Source organism: Apodemus sylvaticus, chromosome 13 (assembly GCF_947179515.1).
Source record: "Apodemus sylvaticus chromosome 13, mApoSyl1.1, whole genome shotgun sequence".
Lineage (NCBI taxonomy): Eukaryota > Metazoa > Chordata > Mammalia > Rodentia > Muridae > Apodemus > Apodemus sylvaticus.
The window spans coordinates 70,213,630-70,230,442 of NC_067484.1; the positions used below are offsets into that span (position 1 = coordinate 70,213,630).

General features: G+C 42.5%; 1 protein-coding gene across 2 annotated transcripts in view; it reads right to left on the reverse strand.

Annotated features, from left to right (window-relative positions):
* Ube2d2 (ubiquitin conjugating enzyme E2 D2) overlaps positions 1 to 12,112 on the reverse strand; it is a 34,407-nt gene extending 22,295 nt beyond the window's left edge. The window contains exon 1 of one of the 2 annotated variants that reach the window (XM_052155160.1): positions 11,663 to 12,112. In XM_052155160.1, coding sequence (XP_052011120.1) covers positions 11,663 to 11,686 — 24 coding nt within the window. In that variant the 5' untranslated portion in view covers positions 11,687 to 12,112. Of the gene's footprint in view, positions 1 to 9,711; positions 9,808 to 11,662 lie in introns of those variants that run through there. The other variant, XM_052155159.1, reaches the window with a different exon arrangement.
* Positions 12,113 to 16,813: the final 4,701 nt, after the last annotated feature.

The window sequence follows — 16,813 nt, forward strand, 5'->3', positions numbered from 1 at the left end:
TTTCCCCAATACCACAAAATGAGACTACAATAACTATAGCTTAAATGCTATACAACAGTGCTTTTTTAAAACTGTATTTATTATTACTGTGTATTATTATTACTGAGTATGACGTGGCAAGTGCACCTGCAACAATGCATAGCTCCATGGAATCCGTTCTCTCATTCTGCACTCTCATGGGTTCTAGAGATCAAACTTGCATCTCACCAGACTTGCATGGTAATCACCTTTTACTACCTACCTGAGGAGAGCTTTGGGGACAGCTTGGCAGGAATCTGACATTGGGCAGGGACAAAGACAAGGAAATGGGCTTCAGGAAGGGCTCAGACATTAGGCCTTGACAAGAGAGTAAGTTCAGGCAAGAATCTTAATTTCAGGGTGGAACAAAAGAAGCAGGCTTCAGGCAAGAATCTGATATTGTCTTGCTTGTTCCTTATTGTACTGCTCTCCCTTATTACTTGCATGTAATTAAAATGGTATAAAATCAGAGAAAAAATGGACCTGCCTTCATTCTCAGAATTGACTGAGGCCATGTTGCAGTACTGTCTAATCCTCTCTTTCTTTTCAATCCTCACTCCTACACTGGAGAACCTGTTGACTTGAGCTGGCTTGATCACCTACCAAGTTATCTCTCCAGTCTCAACAGATTTATTATATTTATTCCTCCAATCTAGCACTAACTTTGGTCAGGGGTTGGACAGATGGCTCGGGTTAAGAGCACTAGCTGCTTTTCCAGGACTTGGGTTTTGATTCCCAGCATCCACACAGCAGCTTACAATCATTTGTAACTCTGGCTCCTAGAGGTCCAACACTCTCTTCTGGCCCCTGTGAATGCTTGCACATACATGGTACACAGACATATATTCACACACATAAACTAAAACTGTGTAAGATCTTAACAACAAACAACTTTATCCAACTTCTTTCCAACCTCAAGCCCCTTAAAATGATCATTCTACTCTACTTAAATGAGTTTGGTTTTTAGGTTCCACATACAAGTGAGTTCATATTATGGTCTATCTGCACCTAGACAATAAGTTTTCCAGAATATATGAATATTTTTCCAGAATATATGAAAACAAATATATCACTACTACAAATAATTGAATTTTCTTTTTATGGTTGAGCAGTAGTAATCTAAGGCATACTGAATTTTTTCTATGCTTCAAGGATGACATCTAATTTATGAACCTCCTGCCTCAGGTTCTAATGTGTTGAGATTTTAGGTATTTGGCTCCAGAACATTTAAATCCTCTAGCTTTAAATTCCATCCAATCTAGATCTCTGGGGATGCTGCCTAGAATGGTCTTGTACTCCTTTCCTTTTCTACTTCCTCCATGTACCTCTAGGTTTCACTTAACTGCTTGCTGCCCTTAGCTAACTCCTGACTCTCCATTTATTTGTTGTTAAATACTATGAAAAATCTCAAATTGCTTTTATAACCAAGTATAGTTCAAATTTCTCTGTGGTTATATAGTATTTCTCTTGATCCAGTAAAAACTAGGAAGGAATCTGACCTATAGCTTTTTGCACACTGAAAGTGATAGGAACTGTTCAGGAAATATCTGTTCAACATATAGTTGAAGCCGGGCAATGCTGGCACATGTCTTTAATCCCAGCACTTGGGAGGTAGAGGCAGGCGGATTTCAGAGTTCAAGGCCAGCCTGGACTACAAGAGTAAGTTCCAGGACAGCCAGGGCTAAACAGAGAAACCCTGTCTCGAAGAAAACAACAACAACAACAACAACAACACTTATAGTTTAGAGGCTAGAGATGGCTCAGCAGTTAAGAGTACTCACTGCTCTTGTAGAAGACCCTGGTTTAATTCTAATACTCACATGGCAGCTTACATCCATCTATGACTCCAGTTCCAAGGAATCCAATGGCCTCTTCTGGCCTCTGTGGCTACTAGGCACTCACACAGTACATAGACATACATGCAGACAAAAACTTGAATACATTACCAGAGGAAGGTAATACTGTTTTTCACTTGACTACATGAACAATAGCCCACTTCCCCACATTTTGAAATGGCTTTCTGTAGTCCAAGCTGTCCTTGGATTCTAGAACCTCTGGCCCTCCACCTCACAAGTGCTAGGCAGGTAGTATGCATTATTTTTTAGAATAACCAAAATGATATTTTTCAACATAACATGCAACTGGAAATATTTTCTTCCCTTCATCTTTTGAGATAGTTCCTGGATGTCCTGAAATTCAACCATATAAACCAGATACCCAATTGCCTCGCTAGAATTAAAGGCATCCACCACCAAGCCCAGCCTGTTTTCTTTCTTGTTTGCATTTTAGATATAACAAAAACAGATAAATGGAAAGGCAACCATCTTATTCTCTGATACTGCAGCTATAAGATCACATACCTAAAAAGGTACCAATTAGAATTTTAACAACTATAGCCAAAATAGAACATCCTGAGTAAATGACAAAGCCAGATAAGAAAATCTAATGTATTTCAATAAGACTACTTTTGAAATAAAGAAAAGCTGCCAAGAACTGTTCCTTTCTGCCAATTCCTGAAGTTCACAAACAATGGTCGCTGTATTAAGACAAGTTTGACTCCCTCTGCAGTAAAGATTAGAAAACGATCACTGATAGAAAAAAAGAAAAGGAAAAAAAATTCCGGTCCATAGTTAAAACTGAGGACAAACTTGGTATCAACAGGTGTTATGTATCTTGGACAGTATGATCATCAGAACAAAGCATACCTTTAGTAATCATTTTTTAAAATACAAAATCAATTTTTAAAATTGAGTGGTAAAAGATATTATTTATTAAGCTATAAAGTACAATTGTACAGGCAAGTAGAGGCAGGAGTGAGTTCAAAACTAGTATGGCTGCAGAACAAGACTGCCTCAAAACAAGAAAAAAAAATAAAGGCGGGGCCAGAGAGATGACCCAGCAGTTAAGAGCACTTCCAGAGTTCCTTAATTCAATTCCCAGCAACCATAGGTGGCTCACAACCATCTGTAATGGGATCTGATGCCCTCTTCTGGTGTTTAAAGACAGCTACAGTGTACTCATATACCTAAAAGAATTCTTAAAAAAAAAAAAAGAAGCCCAGCAGTGGTGGCGCACACGCCTATAATCCCAGCACTCTGGGAGGCAGAGGCAGGCAGATTTCTGAGTTCGAAGCCAGCCTGGTCTACAGAGTAAGTTCCAGGACAGCCAGGATTATACAGAGAAACCCTGTCTTAAAAAAAATCAAATCCAAAAAACCAAAAAAACAAAAAGGGTTGGGAACCCTGCCTCAAAAGACCTAATTTTCCTTTCCCACCTTCACCCCCAAAGGAACCATGTTAGCTCACTTCTGTTAACTTCAGCTGAGGCAAGAGTACTGCTACAGGTCCACCACCAGCCTGACACTTTAGAGCAAGTCTCTATCTCTACAAAGACAGACAGACACACACACACCAAAAAACAAAACAAAACAACAACAAAAAACAGGGCTAGAGAGCTGGCTCAGCAGGTAAGAGCTCTGAGCTGCTCTTGTGGAGAACCTAGGTTGAATTCCCAGCATAGACACAACAGTTCCCAAATGTGTAACCCCAGTCCTAGGGAATCCAATGTTCTTTCTTGTTTTATCTCTGGCAACAAACCATATAGTACTATTTGTGGTTTCTGAAAGTATTTTTTTGGGTTAATAAAGAAAAGACTACAGAGATGTTTTGTAGTATAACAGAAGTGTGAAAATGTTGTAATACAGTTAGGCACTGGAGGTGCATGCCTTTAATCCCAGTTGTAAGGGATTAGCACAATTGTGAGGCAGAAGCAGGCAGCTCTCTGTGAGTTCAAGGCCAGCCTGGTCTACAGAATGAGTCCCAGGACAGCCAAGGCTACATAAAAAACCAAGTTTTGAAACCCCCCTATTAAAAAAAAAAAAAAATAGTGGGGCAGTGGTGGTGCTGGAGACAGGGCTAAGTTGATCTCTATGAGTTGAGGCCAGCCTAGTCAGGACAGTTTCAGGACAGCCAGGGCTACAGCGAAATAAAAAGATAAAAAGTAAAAATTTAAATACATATTACAAAATTAAATTATGACACATAAGTAAACAAAAATAAGACATTAAGATAACAATTTACACTTTATATGTGTACACACACACACACATAATCTGTAGGTGTTTTACATATATGTAGTGGCTGAAAGAGGATGTCAGATCCTCTAGAACTGGAGTTACAAGCATTTGTGAGCTGCCATGTTGGTACTATGAAACAAACCCAGGTCCACTGGAGTAGCAGCAGCAGTGCTCTTAACCACTGAGCCATTTTCCAGCTCCTACATCATATATTCTTCAAGGACAGTTACTAATTACTTCTTCCAGCATTCTACGTTTGACAAAAATAGCATCTACTAAATAAAATGCAACTATCAAGTGATATTCTATGGTTACTGTGATTCCCATTTTGATAATGAGCAATGGTGATGATGAAGACACTAGAACCCTCATAATAGCTGGTAGGGCTATAAACAACTGCCCAATTTGGAAAACAGTCTAGATTCCATTGCTTTGTATGTAAACAAGAGAAATGAGTAAGTCCATACCAAAAAAAAAATGCTTTAGCATAACTTTTATCTGAAGATGGTGAGAGATAGAGATAAAAGGGAGGGTTATAGGGATAATATTTATATGCTTTGTGTGAAGGTGTGCCTGTGACCCTCCTTGCATGCCCAAGATACTTTTTCTTTTTTTTTCCATTTTCTTTTTTTCTTTTTTCTTTTTTTTCTTTTTGATTTTTTGGATTTGGCTTTTTCAAGACAGGGTTTCTCTGTATAGCCCTGGCTGTACTCGAACTCACTCTGTAGACCAGGCTGGCCTCAAACTCAGAAATCTGCCTGCCTCCGCCTCCCAGAGGTTTTTCAATGGTTAAAATAAAAGACCTATAGCAAAAGGTAGACTAGAAAGGTAGGACATCTGACAAGAGAGGACTCTGGGAAACAGGCTCAGGGATTTTACCACCCAGACTTGAAGAAGTCGGAAACTGAGAGTTAAACAGTCACGTGGCAAACAATATAAACAAGTTAATTGAGTTACAAGCTAGTTGAAAGCAAGCCTAGCTTAAAGCCAAAATAATGACAAACAAATGCCTTTGTCATTATTAAGACCTGGGATAGGGACTAGAGAGATGGCTCAGCAATTAAGGGTACTTGTTGCTCTTCCAGAGGTCCTGAGTTCAGTTCCCCAATGCCCTCTTCTGGTGTGTGTCTGAAGACAGCTACAGGGTACTCATAAATATATCTTGGGAAGGAAGGAAGGAAGGAAGGAAGGAAGGAAGGAAGGAAGGAAGGAAGGAAGGAAGGAAGGGGAAGGGAGAGGGAGGGGGAGGAGGGAGGAGGGAGGGACGGAGACCTACAGTTACAAAAGGGAGGGAGGAATGAAGTTCTTTTGAGACAGAGTCTACGTAGACCTCCTAGCTGTTCTGGAACTTAGTATGTAGACCAATCTGACCTCAAACTCAGAGATCCACCTGCCTCCACCTCCCTCTTAAATACTGGGATTAAGGCATACACCACCACACCCAGCCCAAAAATTAAACTTAAAAAAAAAAAAAATTCAAGTAAGCTAGGCATGATGGCTCATGCCTATATCCTAGCATTTAGGAAGCCTGAGTTAAAGGCCAGACTGAGCTACAGAATGACATACTGTCTTAAAATAAACAAGCAAATATAGAATTCAGTAAAAAGGGCTAGGGCTGTAGGTCAGTGGCAAAGGAATGCCTCCTACCCCTGAAGCCCTGGGTTCAATCCCTAACTGTTACCCTTCCAAAATGAAAAAAAAAAAAAAAAAAAATCAATTCTAAGGAAATTTATTATTTTTCGAGATAAGAGTTTCTGTATAGCCCTGGCTGTCCTGGAACTTGCTCTGTAGACCAGGTTAGCCTACCTCTATCTCCCAAATCCTGGGATTAAAATCATGTACCACTACTGCTCTGCTTCAAAGAAAATTTTTAAAGTTTCTTCAGGGAGCTGGAGAGGTAGCTCAACAGTCAGGACTCACTGCTGTTGTTCTATGATTAGAGTCCTAGCTCCCACTCGGTAACTAGCTACAGGGTATCAGACACGGCTCTGGCTTCCACAAGTACTATATGTATGTGGTAGACTATAAAGTCCTAAGTGCAGGTAAAACACTAACATAAAGTAATAAAAAAAATCAAAAAGGAAAAAGAAAAGAAACTCAGTTTTCCATTCAGCCCATGTCTTTTATAGCCTTGTCAGGTAACAACCTTGAAATATGTTGCAATGCTAGCATTACAAATCTACAGTATCTCACTTGACTCTATAAACAGATCAGTGCTTTATTTCCTTACTTTATAAACAATCAAAACTTTCATTTTTACAGAAAAACAAGTGTACACCTTCATTTCCAAAATGAGGACTGTAATAGTTCTGTCAGCAGCAGCCATCTGTTAGGAATTCCTGTCCTGGGAACTACCTAGGATATTTCAGCAGCCATCTTTCTTTGATTATAATATCCAGAATTGTAAACTATCAAAACTATCCTCTATCACTCAAAGATACACACTAAAAAAGAGTACTCTTTTTATTAAAATAAGTATTCTTCCAATACTCCTGGACTTTTCATAAATACTGTTAAAGAATGAGCTTTTTATATGTTTCCCACACTGGTCCTGGACTCCTGAACTCAAACAATCCTCCTGCCTCAATCTCTCAATTTAGCTGAGCCTACATCCATCTAAAAATCTTTGATTTTTATGAAGGGAGGAGACGTTGCAGAAAACTGTATCATGAAGTTTATCTTTTAGAATAAGCTATGTCTGCTTTCCAAAACAAAAAAACAATTACTTAAGTTAGCATCTAGTATTCCACAGGAATATTTGCTAATTTGTTTCTTCATTTTAACAAAAATTACTGAATCCTTATCTCTAATAACATTAATGTAATACATCACATAGCACACGTTTCTAGATTATTTTTATTTTCTGATGCAAGAGATTAAGCAGAATGGCAAACATTTTACCTTACATTATTTCTATTATTCTTCTATAGCCAATACTAATTTTAAGTAATATTTTTAAATTCAATAATATTAGAAATGGACATAATGCTATCCACCTTTAATCCCAGCAGAGGCAAGCAGATTTCTGTTAAGTTCCAAGGCAGCCAAAGATACATAGTAAGACCCTCACCCAACAAAGGATATATACCAACACACACACACACACACACACACACACACACAAACACACACGAACGAACGATTATCTGCAAATAACTAGATTCACAGATTCACAGATCTTAGCAATGGCAACATTTAAAGGGAAATAGGTAGCAAATGGCCTATTTCCTAGCTTCCTCATTCTCTTTGCTCACTTTAGTTACCTGTCTGACCTTGAATTCCAAATTTTTATTTAACTGAGAACTTTGTTTTGGTTCCTTTGAACCTTGCCTTAGATATAGATATATGGTGATATTACTTTGTTTCAAAGCTATGCACACAAACCTTAAACTATAACTAGCAAGACATAACTAAAATATGCAAGGCATTATTGGGGTTTAAAAAGTATCCTAGCTTACTTATTTATTTACAAAGAATCTTATGTATCCCAGGCTAGTCTCAAATGTAGTTGGCCTTGGCCTTCATCCTGTTTCCATCTTCTCAGTCCTGGGATCATAGAGGTCAAAGCAGGACTTTGCATGCTAGTCAAGTACTCTGCCTACTACTGAGCTTCACACCAGCTCTATTATCTTTTGCCAATCTTGAACTCAAGGAATCAAGAAACTTAGTTTGTTACACTTCTCAAAAACAGAGAAATTAAGCCTCTATTTCAACGAGGGTACCCACACCTTGACAACTAAAAGTAAAAGGAAAAACAGGAAGCAGAAAAGGTCTTTGATCAGTCAAAAAACCCCATACAGTTCACAGAACACATGAAGCCCTCTTCACTCAGAGACTACTGGATCTTATTTTAGACACAATTTTAATAAGCTCCGTGATCTGGTTTCTTAGCCCACAACAGATGAGATGCAGCCAACTGGAAAAGGGCTGGGGGTGGTGCTAGAAGAGGCAAACACTCAAAGCATCAAAACCAAAGCTAAAGACCTAAAAAGTCAGCAGAAAACATCAAACATAGACCAAGGTCACTCGGTGTAGACAGACAGACAGACACTCGAAGGGGTATTCGAGTAATTTTGTTCTTTTCAGAGACTTGACAATAGGAAAGAAAGACTCAATCAAGACCACGACTGGCTGATTATACAGACCAAGCAAGCCTAGGGATTCCAGTGCAGATACATTGGATTGAGAGATACGTTGGATTGAGGATAAGACAGGATTTTTTTTTTTTCTTTTTGGTTTTTTCGAGACAGGATTTCTCTGTGTAGCCCTGGCTGTCCTGGAATCTATATCCATTAAGCATATCATTTAATGTAAACTACATGCCACACAGAAAGTTTAAAAATCCTGACTTCTGCTTTTATTTTCACAATAATAATTTTGACAAAAATAAAATGGGGTTTTTCTAGTCTCTGTCGGTCTAAGACAAGTCAAACTATACTTGACTTCTAGAAAGGTTCTAAGGACCAGGCAATGGTGGCACATGCCTTCCATTCCAACACTTGAAGGCAGAGGCAGGTGGATTTCTGTGAGTTCGAGGTCAGTTTTGTCTACAGATTGGAGTTCTAGGATAGCCAGGGCTACATAGGGAAATCTTATCTTCTTAAAACAAAATAAAAAGGTCTAGGTTATTAATGGGGATGGAGGGAGATATGTATGTTCAAGCTACTGAGCTAAGAACAGTTTAGCCAGATAGATGGTGGCACCATGAAGCACTGCGAGTTCAGAGGCCAGCCTGGTCTACAGAGTAAATTCCAGGACATCCAGAACAAAGAGACACCAGGTCTTGAAAAACAGTAACAAATGAATGCAGCTCAGGTGGCAGAGTTCTTGCCTAACATGTAAAAAACTCTGGGTTTGATACCCTGAGCGGCTTAACTAACGCCTGACAGGGTGGCACATGCTTATAACCCTAGTATTCAGTAGTAGGGGCTAAAGGAGCACAAACCAAGGTCATGTGCCCATACTTCAGGCCAGTCTGGAATACACACAACCCTGTATCAGATAAACAGTTTGAGGGCTAGAGAGGCAGCTGAGCTGTTAAGAGCATTTGTTGTTCTTGTTGAAGACCCAGGTTGGATTCCTAGCTCCCATATGGTGGCGCACAACCATCTGTAACACCAGTTACAGGCATATACAATGAGCACATACATGTACTGAAGCAAAACATTTATAAAGTGAAATGCATAAATCTAAGAAAATTTAATTAAAAGCTTGGATCAGATAGATAGCTCAGTTGGTAAAGGCAAAACTGATAACCTAAATTCAATACTAGGACCCATGGAAAGGTGAAAGAACAGATTTTACAAAGTTATCATCATACTCCCATGAGGGCTGTTGTTGAAACACACACACACACACACACACACACACACACAATTTTAAGGTCAATTGAACATTTCTAACCTTTTTTTTTTAATACTTATAAGAACTGAGAATGTAGTTCAGTAGTGGTATGTTTGCCTTAGCATGCATAAGATCTTGGATTCCATCCCTAGTACCATATAGGTTTAGTGTAGGTGTGGTGGTGCATGCCTGAATCCCAGCACTCAGGATCAATACCAGCAGTGACAGCCTAACTCAAAATCAGCAAAAGGAGCAAGCTGTCTGTGGTGACTCACACATTTACTCCTGGCTCTGGGAAGGCACAGGGGCAGGCAGAGCTGAGAGTTCCAGACCAGCACACAGTCAGAACTGTACATGGAGAAAAAACAAAACAAACAAAACCCACAGCCACAGGAACTATATTGGGAGGGCAAATGTTATTCTAAGATTTAAATGTATGTTTTGAGTCAGTGTCATCTCCCTCTCTGAAAAAGTCTGTATAGCACAGATATTAATACAAACACTAAAAGCTATTTACGTGATGACTTAATCTTAGCACTCCAAAGGCAGAGGCAAGTGGGTCTTGGAGTTGAGGCCAGCATGGTCTACACCACAGGTAAACATTCCAATCCAGCCAGAGCTAGAGAGACTCTACCTTTAAAAAAAAAAGTGTGTGTGTATACACACACACACACACACAAATTCTCGAAAACCAAACTCCCCTTTCCTAGCTTTGGGGGCAATCTTTACAGGTCTAACTCAACACCATTTCAAATTGATAACTTTCCTTTAGACTCCGTAAGACTAGTCATAGAAATACATATACATGTTACTTGGAGGTTTATCTCTTACTTTGTTCTTATTCCTTACATCATTTTTCTTTTGATCAAACTTCTTTGAGCAAAGACCCTGCTTCATTTTAGTACAAGATTTACTACCTAAAGTCTACCCTTTGAGTTCTAAGAAATAAAAGAAAACAAGAGTTGATAAGATGCTAATTCACAGTAAGGAATGGAATTAATTCCACAAAGTCTTAAATAAAGAATAAATGAGGGCCAATAGCTGAATTGTGTTCCAACCCTCATTCTGCTTTTGACTTCATTTTTCATTCTTTTGTATTCCTATCCCAATGGTCCTTATGCGTAATCCCAGGTCCAGCCACTTACTAATACGATAAAGATAATATAGCCCATAAGAGGAGCCAAATAAAACACCAAACAAAACTCATCAGTGTGTAACTTCCTATATCTAAGAGGGGGGGAAAAAGTAATAGTGATACTAAGAATATTGGGGGAACCTAAATTTTAATCAAAGCCAATGCTCTCCATAATGTTAAATATATAACACGTGGATAACCTTTCATTTAAAAGAGTTAAATTATTTCTAACCAAAAATAGAGTAAAAGCCCTTCTAAACCGGGAGTCTTCACGAACATAGCATCTAATTTCAGAGTTAAAATCATTTTGGGAGAAGTCTGTGAAAGGAATTTCTCCGGCGGTTTCCATCGTTCGGTTTTCTGAACTGAATGGCTACCAGTGGTTCCACTAGATCCAATCCTGCAAAACTGAAGGGTTAGTTTCTGACGACATACACCAACCCCAAGGAGTAAGACGCTTCTCCACTACATTCCCTCCTCCCTCCGGAGTGACATTTTCTTACCTCTGACTTCCTACTCCACTTTTTTAGACCAGTAAGGTGGCCTTTCGTGAGCAGCTAGCTGCCCCCAGAGTCAGGAGAACTCGAGAAAACAGTCGTGAATGGAGCAAAGAAAGGGACCCTCTGGTCGGCCTGACTATGCCCTCGATCTCAGGCAGCTCGGTGAAGGGCGCCAGAGTAGGGGGACATTCTGGGCGAGCAGCCCTACCGACCTCAGATCACGGGGCCACCCAACTACCAGCCGCCCCACCCCTACCCCGACCCCCCTGCGCCGCCCCAAGTCCCTTTTCTCAGCTGGACAATAGCCCTGGAGAGCATCAAGCCTCAGGCTGGAGGGAGGCCTGGAAGGACGCCGGGGAAGGAGGCTGCGAGGACGAGAGCAACTTCGGCCTAGGCTAGGGCCCCGCGCCCGGGCCTTCCTGGGCGCCATCTCGGGGAGTGGGGTGTGAAGGCCGCCCCCTGGGGCCGGCGCCGGCAGAAGGAACCAGACGCCGCGAGCCCAGTGGAGGCGACCGGGGGAAGTGCAGGCCGCAGCCTATTCAGCGGGCCCGCCCAGCGGCCCATTCCCACAGCAAACCCCTGGCCGCTTACCTTGTGGATTCTCTTCAGAGCCATGGTGGGAAACGGCGGCGACGGCCCCCGGGGCGGGGACGGGGACGGGGGAGGGACGGGGAAGGGGCGAGGGGGCTTGAGACCGCCCGAGCGGTCGCGAGTCGACCGGAGAAGACGGGGAGCTCCGGAGAAGACGGGGAGCTCCGGAGCGCAGATCCGACGAGCTGAGGGCCGAGGCCCACTCAGCTTCTGGGCCTGCCGCAGCGGTCACCGCATCACCCGGCGGCGGCCCCTTTATGCGCTGCTGCCACAGCCGCCGCCGCCGTAGCTGCCTCTTCCTCGTAGGCTCAGCGCCGCCTCCTCGGCCGCCGTGGATCCCTCCGCCTGGGAGGAAAAGCCCCAAGCTCCGGGCTCGCCGAGCGCCTTACGGTCGCGGAGGCAGGGGAGCCTGCTCTCCTGTCTGGTGCAGGTGGACTAAGGGACGCGCGGGCGGGCGGCACCGCCGGGGTGGGGCCGCCAGAGCGCGGGGTGGGCCCAGGCCGAGGAGCAGGTCGGGAGGCTCCGGGATTGGCGGGCCTGGGAGGGAGGGCCGGGCCGCGCCGGCGGCGGAGGGATACGGGCCGCCCCTGCGAGTACCCTACGCGCCGGCGCAGGCGTCGGCGCAGGCACAGCCGCAGAGGGGATGACGTCGCGAGGCAGTGAGAGGAGATCTCGCGAGAGTTTAGGCGCGGGTTCTAGATGCTCCCCCGCCAAGGCCTGAAATCGGCCTCTGGTACCCTACGTGCCTGCGACCTCGAAGATCAATAAACGCTTAAAGGCACGGGTTTTCCACGTTGTTTAATCACCATGAGACTCGGAAGTAACTAATCGGATTGTCACTTTCCTGAGAAAGAAAGAAAGGGACGTTTCCAAGGTCACACAACTCTTCAGCCTCACCACCATCCAAAAGAGAGGGTCCTAGAGTGTGCTTGCACTGGGAGCCCCGAGAATGGCGGACCCAACAAAGACCTCAGCTGGACACGACTCGAAAGTTCTTTCTGCAGCCACTGGCTTGTTAGCAGTAGGGAATATGCCGTGTAGAAGGAGGCAACATGGAAAGGATTTTTGGCAAGGTTTCATAGCAAGTGGCAAAGTTGGTCACCTCTCCTTAGAAAGGTAGACCCCGAAGATAAAAGCCTTGGCCAGTCACACAGAACCTGTATGCTAGCGGTCCTGGATGAGGAGGAGCATTCTGTAGGCCCGGGTCTTTGAAAATAGGATGAAAGAAGCACAAAAATGCCCTTGGGTCAGATTTTTACTATTTTCTTAATGATAACATTCTTGTATTTAAAAAGCAATGTAGGAGCTGCCGATGGCTCTGTGGGTGATGATGTTTGCTGCCAAGCCTGAGGGCCTAAGTTGGATCCCTGAGACCGACTTGAGGAAGGGAGCGAACCCATTCGCAATTATCCTGTGACCTCCACACCCAAGCACAGATATACACGTGGGCACATACTTACCCACACAGATGTAACTTCTGAAAAGACAATTAACACGTATTTTACTGATTCCATTTTGGGAAACATTTAAAAAGCTGTTTCTGATGCTGGAGGGATTGTTCAACGGGGTTAACGACAGTCATTGTTCTTGCAGAGGGCAAGAGTCTGGTTCCCAACGCCCACCTCAGAATCACAATTACCTGTGACTCCAACTCTAGGGGATCCCACAGCTTTGGCGTCTGTACTCGTGCACACACCCTTTACCCAGAGAGGTGCATACATAAAAATAAAATAGTTGTTTTCAAAATCTGGTTACAAAAGGGGGAGGGTATGCTGTTCCCAGCTTTATTATTAAAAATAAGGGTGTGTGGGTAGGAGACATTTAATAGATATTTAATTCACTTTAGATTAGGAACTGATTATTATATAGTATATTAATATAGTAGCAAAATACTCATTCTGTCTTAAGGACATATTATTAATCTAACCACCAATGGGTTAGGTTATTCCCATAAATTAATGCATCTTTCAGTTCTCATCAGAGAGGCTTCTGTTTGCAGAAGATGGTAATTAATACCAAGACCTACAACTGGCCAAGGTACAGAAAGTGAGAGACTTAGGAGTGCTCAGTCCAAAACGAAACATGTATCCCCCATCCCCTCCTCCCGAGGCTCAGGGATCCTTACAGAAGAGGAGGCAGGAAAAGTGTAAAAGGCAGAGGCAGTGGATGACTACAAAGAAAAGTGTCTTCTGGATCCAACAGGCGATGCACATATGATCTCATAGTGTCTGTGACAGCATCTGCAATGCCTGGGCAAGCCCAAACATCAAATCCCAGCATAGAGGGGAACTGGCCACTAAGTTCCAGCCTTGGCTGTGGAGCTATAGACTGTTGTTCACTGAGAGCACATGGTAGCCACAGGAAGGCAGCCACTCTCCAGTGGAAGATGACATCACACATCCAAGGATATTCCGGCAGCACAAATTGGTGCTGGGAGGAAAAAGACAAAAAAATAATGGATGAAAGGGGAAAGGAGAATGAATCTGGGAAAAGTTCGGGGAGCAGGCAGGAATATATTCTTAACACATGGCTTAGGCTGGTGTGGTAGTCATGTTGCTGTGCCCCTTTAGTCTCAGAGGCAGAGGCTGGTAGGTAGATCTCTGTGAGTTCAAGGGTGGCCTGATCTACACAGAGAGTTCCAGGATGGCCAGAGCTACAAAAGGAGATTCTCTCTCAAAACAGAGCAAAAACATTGTATACAATTTTCAAAGAACTAATAAAACTTTAAAAATAGGGCTGGAGAGATGGCTCAGGGGTTAAGAGCACTGACTGTTCTTTCAAAAGTCCTGAGTTCAAATCCCAGCAACTACATGGTAGCTAACAACCATCCATAATGAGATCTGACACTTTCTTCTGGTGTATCTGAAGACAGCTACAGTGTACTTAGATATAATAATAAATAAATCCTTAAGCCAGAGAGAGCAGGGCCTACCGGAGAGAGCAGAGGTTTTGAATTCAATTCCCAGCAACCACATGATGGCTCACAACCATTTGTACAGATATAGTGTACTCGTATACATAGAATAAATAAAATCTTTTTAAAAACTTTAAAAATAGATAAAATGGAAGTAAAAGAATATCTTCTTCATTTTCCCAAGAAAGCTTCTGTTAACGTAAAGTAAACAGTAATGGTTGGTATAGGAATGTACTCAGTTGGAAGAGATAGAGGCAGGAGATTCAGAAGCTCCGGGTCATCTAGGCTACATAGTAAGTTCAAAGTTAGCCTGCAATATATGAGATGTCTGGGGGGGGGGGGTCGGGGGGGGGGGGAGAAAAGCATTCATAATGGTGTAATACTTGTGTAATAGGCACAGTAGTTAATCCTCAAAACTCTAATAGTGCTTCCTTAGCATAAACTAGACATGATGTTTCTGTGTCAGAAAGGTATGCAAACCTAAGCATATTATAACCCTAGCACTCCACAGGCAGAGGCAGGAATCTCTATAGTTCGAGACCAGGCAGTCTCAGACTGAGACACCAAGAGAGGCAGGTACGATACACACCTATAATCTTTGGTAGGATGCTGAAGCCAGAGGATCTCAGTGAGTTATTGTGGTAGGTAATCGTGGTTGTCAATCTGACTACATCTGGAATCAACTAAAACCCAAGCAGTTGGGCGTGCCTTTAAGGGATTTCCTTGATTGGATCATTTGAGGTGGGAAGACACACCGTAATCCTGGGCCACACTAACTGTTGGCAGCCCACATAAAAGGACATGGAAAAGGGAAGCGTGGCCTTTTGCCTGCTTCTCCTCACTCTCACTGGCCAGTCCATCTACCCTGCTGCTGAGGCATTGCTTTGCTAGTAATCAGAACCTACTTCTTCAGGGTTCCAATGTAGACTGAAGCTCTCTAGGAATCCCCCCAGACTCCAGCAGCACACTGGGAATACTGTGACATCCAGTCTTGAAGACTGAAGTACATCAGGTTCTTAGATTTTTGGTTTTTCTGTCCTGAGACAGATATTGTTAGACTATCCAGACAGCATCCTGGAATCCACTAAATCATTCTAATAAATCGTAAAATATGATTTATATATATTTATATGAGTACATATTCCTATTAATTCTGTTGCATTAAAGAACCCTGACTATTATACCTCTGTGGTGAGACTGCCCATTGCCAGGGTTTTTAGAGTCCGAGCCTGGACTGGGAATTCTAACTCAGTGACTGTCCTCAACAATATAAAGCAGAAAAAGATGTATGTATTCAGGGTAGGATTTTATTCAAGGAACAAATAAGAGGTCCTGTAACTAGTCCCCTTAAGATCATCTTCAGAGTTTTGACTTCAGGTTTAGGTTTAAACAGAAGGCAAGAAGTGTCCATGACTAAGCATTTCTCGTCAAGAGACGCCTCCCACCCAGTACTGACCACCACTGCAAGCCCCGCACAGCAGTCTGACAGGTGTATCAGACCTGAGAAACCTTTTCCCGGGAGCTGAATCTCTCCTGTGGGTAGAACAAATGAGTTTCTTTTCCTTCTAGCAAGAGATTTCCTGGAATAATTCCAATCGCTTAAAACACATTGTTTCATTCCTGTTTCTTTTTTCTTTTTATTTTTTTGAGACAGGATCTCAGTGAATATCTCTGGCCAGTCTGGCTGCCTGTGCCTCAAAAATGCTGGGATAAAAGGTGCTTTGCACTGTTTCGGTAGCCTGATAGCCAGAGGGAGGAAGCACAAACCTCTTTGGACCATTTCATTCCTGTCAGGATGGTTATACCTGCTTTTCTTTTCTTTTCTTTTCTTTTCTTTTCTTTTCTTTTCTTTTCTTTTCTTTCCTTTCCTTTCCTTTCCTTTCCTTTCCTTTCCTTTCCTTTCCTTTTCTTTCCTTTTCTTTTCTTTCCTTTTCTTTCTTTTTCTTTCTTTTTTTCTTTTCTTTTCTTTCTTTCTTTCTTTCTTTCTTCCTTCCTTCCTTCCTTCCTTCCTTCTTCTTTCTTTCTTTCTTTCTTTCTTTCTTTCTTTCTTTCTTTCTTTCTTTCTTTCTTTCTTTCTTAAGTGCCAGGTGTTCGCAATGAATGTGAAGGGAAAGGAGGCCAGGTATAGTGACTCCTGTAATCCTGACACTGGTGGAAGAGAAAGAGGACCAGGAGAGCTGCAGAAATGCTTCCATGGTTAGAAGCACTTGTCGCTGGAGAGGACGTGGGTTCAAGTC